This window comes from Sprattus sprattus (genome assembly GCF_963457725.1).
Source record: "Sprattus sprattus genome assembly, chromosome: 11".
Classification (NCBI taxonomy): domain Eukaryota; kingdom Metazoa; phylum Chordata; class Actinopteri; order Clupeiformes; family Clupeidae; genus Sprattus; species Sprattus sprattus.
In genome coordinates this window covers 19,633,287-19,645,034 of record NC_137909.1, presented here as the reverse complement: position 1 = coordinate 19,645,034, position 11,748 = coordinate 19,633,287, and the positions used below count along the sequence as shown (strand labels likewise).

Below are 11,748 nucleotides of genomic sequence, written 5' to 3'. Positions count from 1 at the left end.
TTTACACACAGGGTGGAGATGCTTGCGTACAACTGGCATGTTTGTGCATGCATTAATCATAAAGTGGCCTAGTCATCCGACAAATCATCATTAGCCAAAAAGCATAATCTCAAAGGTCATCGACCCACGAGACAGCAGACGATAACGGCCCTTTTCCCTTGCGAAGGGTGATGACCTTTGCTTACTATTTTACAAATGAGTCATTTACATTTACAGTAATGTGTGCTTAAGTCACGTTTCCCTTTGTCTTCCATAAACAGCGGTCGTCACAACACCTACAGGAAATGATAAACCAGGTGAGAGAGCTGGTTAAACTCTTCTCCAGTTTGCGGCCAGCAAGCTGGTTTTTGGTCGGGAGAAGGCGGCGGTGGGGTTTGTTGTTGAGAGTCAGGTGTCTCTTGGTGCTGGGCGGGTTTAAAGTGGTCTTGGCCTCTTGGGGTTGATCTGTTTGCTTGCTTGCTCTTCCTCTTGAAGAGTAGATCGGAAGGACTTCACTTTATCTGTGGACAGAGAGAAGGTGTCCTTAGAAAGCTCAAAGGTCCCCACAACACTGCACTGTAGCTCCATTACACAATTCACTCATACATACTTATACACCTTTGTAAAAGCCAAGGCACTACGTCAACCAACACCATGATCCAAAAGTATAACATGACATGTATAGAGTTACCCCTTAGTTCTGTAAATATTTCAATCTTCTGATCCAAAATCTGCTCCAGTTGTGTAGCATAGGTGTCAACATCATAGTCCACTTCCTCGGTCATCTCTAACAGGACCTTTTCATCCTCCAGCCAGCGTATGGACTCCTACAATTAAAACCAAGGGGTTAAATTACACCTCCAGATGGGTAGACATGTATAGATAGATATATGATAATGCATGCATGAACATTAGAAGGAAAGCCTGGACACCGCAAAAGGACATGTGTGTGATACCACTTGAGGGCAGTAGAGATACAACTAGGGGTTTGGTCTCATTATCCCGATTTCTGGTTAATGTCACACCCACAAAAATACCCTTTTCTATGCTCCTCAGTGCTATGAAGCCTTCCAATGGTGCTTGGAAATCATAAGGAAATCTATATGGAATTTCAGTTGTCTGTGCTATACAAGTATTCTTTGCCCTCTGGTTTCACTGTCCATATTATAAATAGTGTTACTTCACCTGAAACACAGCCCTGTGGTCCTCCAGGACCTGGTCCTCCATCTCCACCAGCTGGGACACGGCCTCGTGGAAAGTAAAGAGCTGTGGAGATACTTCCTCTTCCTAAACACACACATGCACACACACACACACACACACACACACACACAAACATACACCAGAGCGACAGATTCGCCAGTTAACCATGATGACAGACAAAAAGTTTAAAGATAATGAAATATTTCTGTACATCTACACTTTAGGAACATCTATTTCAACACTTCAATGCAGCCCAAAATAGTCAAAGTATACCATTTAGATAAGCAACATACTATACACACAACATCAAACCAAGTAGGACTATCCTGGTTCTTTATATCTGTGTGTGTGTATGTGTGTGTGTGTCCTGCACTCACATTTTGTTCACACAGGAGCTTGAGGTCATCCCTCTGGGGGGAGCTGCCCATGGCCCACTGGGCCTCCATAACCTCCAGCTGGCTCAGCGACGGACCCCCACCACACTCGTCCAGAACCGCCCTTGGGTCTCCACCACTCATATCCATCGTCCTGCACTCATACACATGTGCACACACACACACACACACACGCAAATGTATGCATATATATACACAGAGACAAGCATTCATCAGTGAGCTTCAGGTTCCATATGATAATACAGTGAAAAGGCATAAAAGAAAGTTAAAAAAAGAAAGATGTCTCCCTGGGTTAAGGGGTGGGGTTACTTAATTCCAATAATTGTATTAGTTAGTCAGAGGTAAGATAGTGTGCATGTGTGTTATGAGTGTATTCATGAAAGACGTACTAAGACAAAAAGAGAAAGGCATATAGCCAAAGGTGAGACCTGGTTGGAGAGGGAATGAAATCCTCCTCTTCATAAGTAGGGGAGACCTCAGTGCGGTTACCCCCGGTCTGGCTGAAGGGGATGTCTGAGGGACTGATGCCAAACTCTTTCACCCTGAGCAGAACAGGACAAACACACACACACACAAGCAGATATAAAAAACACATACACACACACACACACACACACACACACACACACACACACACACACACACACACACACACACACACACACACACACACACACACACACACACACACACACACACACACACACACACACACACACACACACACACACACACACACACATAGAGGGACCACTGAAGTCAGAAGTCATAAAACTTCCCTAGCCTTTAGGACATGGGACAGAAGCACTCGTCACTAAGGGTCAGTCTCAGCTAAAATACATGTATGCTTCTGTAGGATATATCTTACTACACCCTCAGACCCAGCGCTACATTCAGGACCCATTTCCCTGCTGCGTGCATGTTCTCTGCTGTGTGTGCTGCTTACCTGTTGGCATAGCGTAGTGTGTTTAGCGTGTTTTCACAGGACGCCATGCCTGGAGAAATCGTTGCAATCTGCAAAAAAAAAATACATAGATGACAGTGAACCTCTAAAATTAAGAATGATACATGTTCATGTGTTTATATGTGTGTGCGCGTGTATTTGCTATCTCTCAGGAGGGAGGGAATGAGTTTACATAAGGTTACTTCTCAAGGTCTACTTGTGTATGTGTGTGTGTGTGTGTGTGTGTGTGTGTGTGTGTGTGTGTGTGTGTGTGTGTGTGTGTGTGTGTGTGTTTGTGTGTGTGTGTGTGTATGCTATAATCTCCCAGAGGAAGGTGAGTGTAAATAAGGTTACTTCCCGAGGTGTGTGTGTGTGTGTGTGTGTGTGTGTGTGTGTGGGTGTGTGGGTATCTCTCTCACCATGCACGTGCGGGAGTTCTCCCCGATGAAGGAGTCCCTGAGGACCTGTGTGAGTTTGCTGGCTCGGAACGGCGTGTGCGGTTTGTTGCGTCCCAGAGCTCTAATACACTCCTGAGGGGGACGTCAAACAGGAGACAGGTGAGGCACGTAGATACACAGGTGGACCTTTGCAGAAGTCAAAGGTCAGTGATAATAAAAGGTCAAAATACAAATACACAGAGCGAGCCAGATCCAGACACACACAAACATATTCAGACCCAGACAGACAAACAAACACACACACACACACACACACACACACACACACACAAACACACACACACACACACACACACACACACACACACACACACACACACACACACACACACACACACACACACACACACACACACACACACACACACACACACACACACACACACACACACACACACACAAACACACACACACACACACTCACCTTCAGGGCCAGCAGGCTCTTGTTGATCTCGGCTCCCTCCAGGCGAGTCTGCCGGTCGGCGCTGGACGTGTCGGCCCCACGCTCGTTTCCTGCCAGGTCAATCAGGGAGAACTTGCCATGCATCTTCCCCCGGCGGCGCAGAATGATCTGGAACACGGCGTGGCTCCTTGAGGAGTGGGCATTGGCAGATGTCTGCCCAGATGTTCTGGGGTGGCACATAGACACAGACTGAGCAGAGAAGACAGCTAAAACCATATGTGACAGAGTAAGAGCTTAGTAGCAAGATGCACGTGTAATATCTGCTCTCTACATGTGCTTTATAGGTCCACCACGTGCCTGAGAGTGTGTATATAAGCACAATGTGTGTGTGTGTGTGTGTGTGTGTGTGTGTGTGTGTGTGTGTGTAAACGCATGTCTGTTTGTGTGGTATACCTGTGTGTGTTTGTGTTTTTTTTATAGTACATCTGTCTGTCTGTACGTGTGTGTGTGAGAGAAAGACAGAGCATGTGTGTGTGTGTTTTTTATAGTACATCTGTCTGTCTGTCTGTACAAGTGTGTGTGTGTGTGTGTGTGTGTGTGTGTGTGTGTGGTATCACACCTGCAACTGTTGCCAACCTCGATGAGCTTGAGGACGTCCTCGGTGCAGCGCACATCCCTCTCCTGCAGCCCCACCACCTGCACCTGCTGCTTCCCATCCTCAAGCACACGCAGCTTCGCCTTCCTGTTGAGCAGGTCAAACACCTACAGTGCACACACACACATGGACACACACACAGATTAACATGCACATACACATACAGACATTCATGCACATACACACACTCAAATACATGCACACGCAAATACACACACACACACACATAGAGAATACAGAGAGTCATCCTGATGCAAGAGAGAGTAGCAAAACATCTAGCATATCTAAATCGATGAGGTCCTTGAAGTACTTGCCTTCCCACTGTAGATCTCAAAGAAGGTGGCAAACACCTGCAGCTCTAACTTCTTGTAATTAGGCTTCTTCAGCATTAGAAACACGTCCCTAGCTGCAGGAGAGAGAGGAGGCTTGAGCTGCTGAATGATCAATGACTTGTATGAGGCCAACATATGTAGTTTAGTTAGCAAGTAAACCTACCAGCCAAGGCATAGATCCCTTTGGAGCAGTCCTGGTTCTTCCCTGAGAAATCCCCACCCATGGTCTAACACGAGGAAACAACATTTTAGAAAAATTACTCAGAACAATCTGGATGAAGGCATAAACCAGAACAAACATTTTTAGAGCTTTCAGAATCATTTTAATAAAAGGATAAGCACTTTGTTACAAAGGACTGGCATTCTAGTTTCCCACTTAACTTACATGGGTTTTTCCACTGCCTGTTTGGCCATAGGCAAAGCATGTGGCCATTCCCCTCTCAAAGATGGTCTCTACCAACGGTCTTGCAGTAAACCTGCAGACAACAAAGAAAGGCACGTCCGCTAGCTTAAAACAATGAATACTAACAACATCCATAGTTAAAACCAATTGAAAACATTCAATTGAACTGAGTTGAATTGAAGTTGTACCTGTAAACCATTTCATTAGTGGTATTGTCATCAAAAGCATAGTCAAACCGAAATGTCTGGTTCTCCAGATATCTGGTCAGGTCGACCTTCTGCTTGGGCTCGTGGACCATGACCACATCTTTATTGGGGATGGTGAGGACATCCAGGTCCTTCACTGTCAGTTCTGCAACAATACAATACATAATGGTTAGACTGCTTTAGAATCACACCTAACGGCAAAGTCTCAATAGGCTCCACATTTCTTTTCAGACTGACGAAGGACCCTAAAACCTACAAGGTGTTGAGGATTTTTTGGTTGTATATGACTCATTAACATACAATGAAAAGGTGTTCATCTGAACATGTCACATGACTAACTGTAGGGCGGAGAGCTTGGAATAAGATGGGTTAAAAATGTTACCCTTCTTGTTGAGGGGTCGTTTTCTGACACACACACATATCCTGTGCTCATCCTCTATCTGAAAAGATCAAAATGGCATCAGAGATTAGAGCAGAGAGCTGCATCACAATTCCACAATGGCACATCTCCAAATACTGTTGTAAAAATGATGAAAAAAAAACCTGTAAATTCATTTTTTTTTTTTTTTTTTATTCTCCCAAACAGAGCACTGGTCCAGCTTATGACAAACACAAATGTGACATTCCCGCTTTTTCTCTAAACATCGTGTTTCATTCCAAAAACATTCAAATGGTCAAACAAACACTGGCGCTCAAATTCAACATTGAAACTCACATCAGTAATTACTCATTTATAATTGACATGGAAACTGAAAGGATCCCATAACCTCCGTTAAGAAGTGCATTTTTTTAACAGACCTTTCTTAGAGAAAGAATCCAGTGCTATGGGTGTTTTTTAAGACGTATCAAGTTAGTTCAGATGACTGCAGCGCTCACTCACCAGATCGACGGTGGTTAGTGGCCGGTAGTCCAGGCTGGCCCTAAAGTCTCGGATCATGCACATAATCTCATAATTCGGGGTTGTGGCTTCGACTTCCTGCGAAAGAGAGCAGCGATTACATGAGTCACAAGCTCCCAGAGATCAAAGAGGACAGAGAGAGCATGAAAGATGAGAGAGGGTGCTGGTGGTGTGCAGGATGCCAGTGAGACCGTGTAAGGGAGGGTGGTATGTAGGTACGTACTTGAGCCTTCTTCTCCCTGCGCTCCTGCTGTTCAATTCGTCTCCTTTCCCTCTTCTCCTGCAGCTTCTCCACCTCCTTCACACAGTTTGACTTCCTCCGAGCTGAACACACAAGGCCACAGAGACATTACAGAGTGGACAGCACTGATAACTGACTCTACTGTTCACATTTAAGTGCCTCACTGTTCACACTGAAGTTCAGTACTACCATGTCAGTACTCTTCAGATTTCGGTACTACCATGTCAGTACTCTTCAGATGTTATCCCTACCATGTCAGTACTCTTCAGATGTTAGCACTACAATGTCAGTACTCTTCAGATGTTAGCACTACAATGTCAGTACTCTTCAGATGTTAGCACTACCATGTCAGTACTCTTCAGATGTTAGCACTACAATGTCAGTACTCTTCAGCTGTTAGTACTATCATGTCAGTACCTTGCTGCTGCTGTTGCAGGGTCATCTGCTGGGTGGGTTGAGGGGCTGGGGCTGGGGCTGGGGCTGGGGCTGCGGCTGGGGCTGGAGCTGGGGGAGGCTGCTCAGTCTGCTGGCTGGGCCGGGCTCGGGTCGTCCCCACTGCACAATACACACACACAGACACACAGACACACAGACACACACACACACACACCCGCACCCGCACACATAGTGTCATATAATAGGCAAAACATACACACATGACAAACAAAACACACACATAGGGTGTCAATTACTCATTACACACACTAACAATTACAAACATTTGCAGCATCCCATTTAAAAATGGACTGAGTTGGGCCACAGGAGAAGGACTTGGACACGGCACATAAAAAGACTAAATGCAAACTTAATGTGAGAATGAGCTGCTTGCCTGTAACTCTGTTGTCCCGGGGGGGAGTTTCATTTTTCTGTGGTGCTATTGTTCGCCGGGCCTGCAAAAAACACATTTCCTCTTCAGCACACACTCCCTTGCCCCACATGAGATCTTGCCAGCACCTTCACTATTGTGTAACACTAGTAAGTCTGTGATAACATTATCAGTATGCACTATCATCATGCACTTTCAGTATGCAATATCAGTCAACACTATCAGTACATATAGTGGTATAGTACACACAGTGAGAAGACCTTTTTTGTCTGTAAGAAGGGATCAAATGCTGGATTTCCATGTGGTGTTGGGGTATCTGATTTGTACATGCTCCAGATAATGTTAATACTTCCAGTTTTTTAGCCTCTCAGTTTTCAAAATATTTCATTCTTTCATTTGATTCAGACAAAGGCATTAATACTTCACTTACAGTTACAGTTTCTGACGCACAGGCCTAAAGATCTACGAGCAAACCGGCAGAAACTCTGAGCGCAAGCTTACAGTGGCACAAACCTTGGGGATCTTGTTGACTTTCACTCCGCTGGTCACAGGAGGGGGAGGAGTCTCGGGGCTTTGTGCAATTTCCTCATCAGGGGCAAGATCTGTGTTTAGTGCAAATATGCTCTCCAGGTCAATCTGCCATTCAAAACATAAAACAATTATTGGCCAATCAACAACAAATCCAACCAAATACCATCAGTATAACTGACATCAATGCATATAGTGAGTGAAGCTTAGTACTTAGTACAGTGAGAGAATAAGAAACAGGTAAATGCTTTTTAAAGACTCAGATTACAAGCTCCGTTCGGGATAAATCTCCTTCATCCTTCATTCATCTACTACTGCATCTGAATCCATCGACAGGTTTTACTGATGGTGAATGCTACGTTTGAGGTATTGTATACTGGACTGGTTTACTGTCTTGTGTCTACAGTCAGAAGTACAGAACATTACCGAATCCAGCTCCATGGACAGATACGTTCTGCATATCTGTGGCATAACTGTTAGGACACTGTACTTGTCTCTTTTACAGTCAGGGCAGTGTGAGCATGAGCGATCAGTCATGCTGCATCATGCCGACCCACCCAGGAAATGGGATCTGGCTCTTTCCAGCTACACTCTCCCTGTTTTTACAGTCACTTTAAAACCATCTCCTTGAGCCCTAATGGCTTTCCCAGCAATCCCACAGAAACCACAAGAGTATTTGGCTCTTTATGGCCTCTGAATCCACTAGTCAACCAGCAGTAACAGCAACTCCGCTGAGGCATCTTAGTTATTCAAATGAAATGATGTCAAGAGGTTATTTTTTCCATTCCTTCCTTCAACTCGTCCATGAGGTAACTGCCTAAGAGCCAATCAGGATGTTGAATGTGTGCCATTCACTAAGGATGTGTTACCTCTTTCCCCTTTGTGTCTCCATTTTCAATCCATTCCACAGTGACACTTTCGTTGTCATCATTCAGAGAAGTCACCATGGCTTGGTGTATTCGTCCTGCAAAAAGAACGGCGGAATAGTGTAGTAATAGTGAATTAGAATACTAGTGCAATATTAGCATTATTTTACGGTAGTAATAATTTGAACACAAAAAGAAACAGCCTCTATTGGTGACACAAGGAATGTATCACTAATAAAAAGGCATATGATTAAAAACATATTTAACCATCATCTGAACCTGTCACATGGTATAATCCAGTGTAAGGGGACTGTGACAACATGGGGCACCTTGTTCCCTTTCTTTCAGGGGACAACAGTTATACATCTTGACACATCAAGAGTGATCCAACTATTCTAACTGATCTAATCTCTTAAAACACAAATACCAGAGCATAACTTTAATGGCTACCTTTGACAGGCTACATGACAAAATGAAGATGTCTAGCTCTCAACACAGGGCTGGCGCTAAAATAAGAGTAGCGGTAGCCCTTCTCATCTTTGAAAATGTGCTTGTTCTGCAAGTCTGTCATTTGACAAGACTGTTCTTGATAGAGAACTGACAGGCAGACTTGAACAAGCATTAATCATTTTGGTAGTCATATAATTTTACCTTAAATGCTACAGTTTCTTAAAATGAATTGTCAAACGAGTCAAAAAACAACTTTGACTTGGTCCAATGGTTACCCATAGCAGATCAGTTTAAAACCAGAATAATGACCCAATCGCACTTCCCAGAGTAGCACACAACAGATCAGTTTAAAACCAGAATAATGACCCAATCGCACTTCCCAGAGTAGCACACAACAGCTTACCACTGTCATAAAAAACAGTTTTACCCTAAGCACTATGACGCCCATAGTATCAAACACTTCACAGGTTCACACTGCAGGTAAGAGTGACCTTATTACACAACTTTCCTTTCGTGACAGTGCAATGATTTAGCAAACTAGGCTATATCTCACAACAACTTACAGACCGCTGTTATATGTGATCCAGCGGAGATGTTCTCAGGCTAAACTATGTGAGTCAAATACAGCTAAGGGTCCATACCGTAGCTAATGTACTGTATGTGTGGGTAGGCCTTCTGTATAGTAGTGGATTTCACTTCCTATGCTCTCCCAGTGACATTATGTAATGAAATGCTGACATTCACTATGACTATCTGATTCACAGTGTAAGGGCATTCTCTTTATGATCTGTTGATCTGTAAATGCAGAGATTCATTTTCAACGCGATGCTGAAAAGGAGATGTATAACATTTGAGCTTTATAGAGCAGCATGCGTCATTCTTCTGTTCCCACACGACTTGCACGAGTCCAGTTGGTGAGGCGTTTGCTCCACGGCACACAGAAACTGGGCCAAGAAGACTCCACCACCCTGTGACGCCGCAGTTACTGGCAATCACAATCATGCTTTCAATGCACTAGCAAGAATGTGGATGGTAGACATTGAATCGATTGAAGCTTTATATGCCAGTATTAACTGCAATTGAGCAATAAACTAGCTTATTTAAACATAATGTACCGAGCCATGTCTTCTTGGCATATTTAGCTATTGTTTCATTTAGATGCTGACAAACTGGTCAGAGAAACAAATGACAGATGGTACAACCCGACGGTGAAATGTACTGTTTGCTTGCCGCTGTACTTGCTACGATCTGCTTGTTGTCAGTGGTCTCTCAGAAAGATGGTGATCGTAGTAACAGCACCACCCTATCAGAGACGCATGGTGTCCACGAATATCCTGCCAGCGCGAGAATCCATTCACTTTAATTCCTTAGAAAAGTGAAAGTTCTAAAACGCAATCTGACACATTTTAAGGAAATAATACAAAATAGACGTTACATTATTGCAGCCATGGTTTGTGATGTCTTAGACCGGTTTATCAGTGACCTGGACACATCCATCCCCGTGACATTAAGGTTACCCAGCCAAGGATGCTGCAGGACGAACTCAGCTGAGAAGCCTGCCTCCGGCAAGAACAGCTACATGCCCGCTTGTCAGCTATAACGTTAATCAGCCGGGCGTTAAGTTAAACACTGCAGCCATTTACGCAAACTCTGTTAACGTTTGAAGCATGTATTTCCTGTTCAGACAAAACTGGAAGCACTGCAGTGTCTGTACTATCTGGTTAGCTAACGCTAGCTAAGTTAACGGTATTTGTTGGCAAATAGAAAGGGCTAGCTAGCTACGTGTGCATGCATTATGTCTAATGTGGGGTTGACAATGCACTGACAGTTAGCTGGCCTATCTATTGTGCTGCATTTCTTTGACAGTGATTGATTTCACGTTGAGAAAAGATGCAATATTCTATGTCAAGATCTGTACACAGCAGCCCAGCTGTAGAAGCTTAGCGGTTTCCGCTGCTCGGGTTACTCAGCAACAAAGCTAACGCGGCAACCTCCTCCAAATCAGGCATCTTCCTCTAACCGGAGAAATCAGACTGGGTGTGACTTACCATCGCTTCGTTTGATTTCCACGTAAATACCGACGAGAATCTTTCCAAAAAAAGATGCCATCCCTCATGTGTGATATATCTATATATTAACACCGATGTGTACCGCGATATGTTTTAAATACAGAGGCAGTAAGTTGTTCCAGCGCTGCAGAAACCGGGAGGAGGTCAGGAGGAATTGAGGGAGAAAGATGAAGACAGCGCCTGCGCAGAAGACTCTCCCCACTCGCGTCAGTGCCCAGAGCAGAGCAGCAGAGATGACCTAACACTGAATTAAAAGAAGGCCCCATTGTCCAGTTCATTGATGTATTCATTTGGTCTTGTCGCTTGGATTTGTTTGTAAAAACACAACATCGCACCACTTGATAATGTCTATTAATTTGTCATGCGATAGGCCTGGCCTAATGACCATGCCAAATCTGTAATAATGGCAAATGCAAACAAACCTCCAAATACACTGTTGAAACACTATGCAAAATTGTAATAATATCAGTTGAAACTGTATAATACAATAATACAATCACTAATCCTTCATTGTTTTTTTGAAAGCCTTTCCGTACTTTGGTCCTCTATGACGTTTAGAGATTCAGAGGTATTGAAGGAAATGGAGAGTAACAAGGGGAAATATTCAAAAATTCTTGAAAGTGAGGCAGGTAATACTGAAACATGCGAAGGCGATGCCTCTCAGCTGTGATCTAGAAAACTGTCGCTGTTTTCTTTGACCCATCCTTCTCCATCTGACACTAGAGAGATGGGCTCTCCTCCTGAGTTGGGCTGAGCTGAGCTGCATGTTGACATCATTCTCAGAAATCTTCATTAATTTCAATGATTATTTTCTCTGTGTTAATAAGACCCACACTTTGAACTTAAATGCTCATACAATGTAGTTTGCCCTTGACCTGGGTGAAACTGATAGG

General features: G+C 44.0%; 1 protein-coding gene across 2 annotated transcripts; it reads right to left on the bottom strand.

The window, feature by feature from the left end:
• Positions 1 to 361: 361 nt before the first annotated feature.
• Positions 362 to 10,895, bottom strand: LOC308371921 (kinesin-like protein KIF2A; the record flags this gene model as incomplete). 2 transcript variants are annotated; one of them, XM_080846969.1, is made up of 21 exons in its annotated part: positions 362 to 500; positions 671 to 806; positions 1,165 to 1,266; positions 1,560 to 1,710; positions 2,006 to 2,119; positions 2,524 to 2,591; positions 2,940 to 3,050; positions 3,403 to 3,607; positions 4,001 to 4,143; positions 4,351 to 4,442; positions 4,532 to 4,595; positions 4,754 to 4,844; positions 4,960 to 5,122; positions 5,360 to 5,417; positions 5,858 to 5,953; positions 6,099 to 6,199; positions 6,534 to 6,669; positions 6,953 to 7,006; positions 7,444 to 7,578; positions 8,340 to 8,434; positions 10,835 to 10,895. In XM_080846969.1, the coding sequence occupies 21 exons, from the start codon at positions 10,893 to 10,895 to the stop codon at positions 415 to 417; spliced, it is 2,262 nt and encodes a 753-aa protein (XP_080703095.1). In that variant the 3' UTR covers positions 362 to 414. The 2 variants fall into 2 exon arrangements, with proteins under 2 accessions (XP_080703095.1, XP_080703096.1); XM_080846970.1 differs by having other exon boundaries at positions 6,534 to 6,671; positions 6,946 to 7,006; positions 7,456 to 7,578.
• Positions 10,896 to 11,748: the final 853 nt, after the last annotated feature.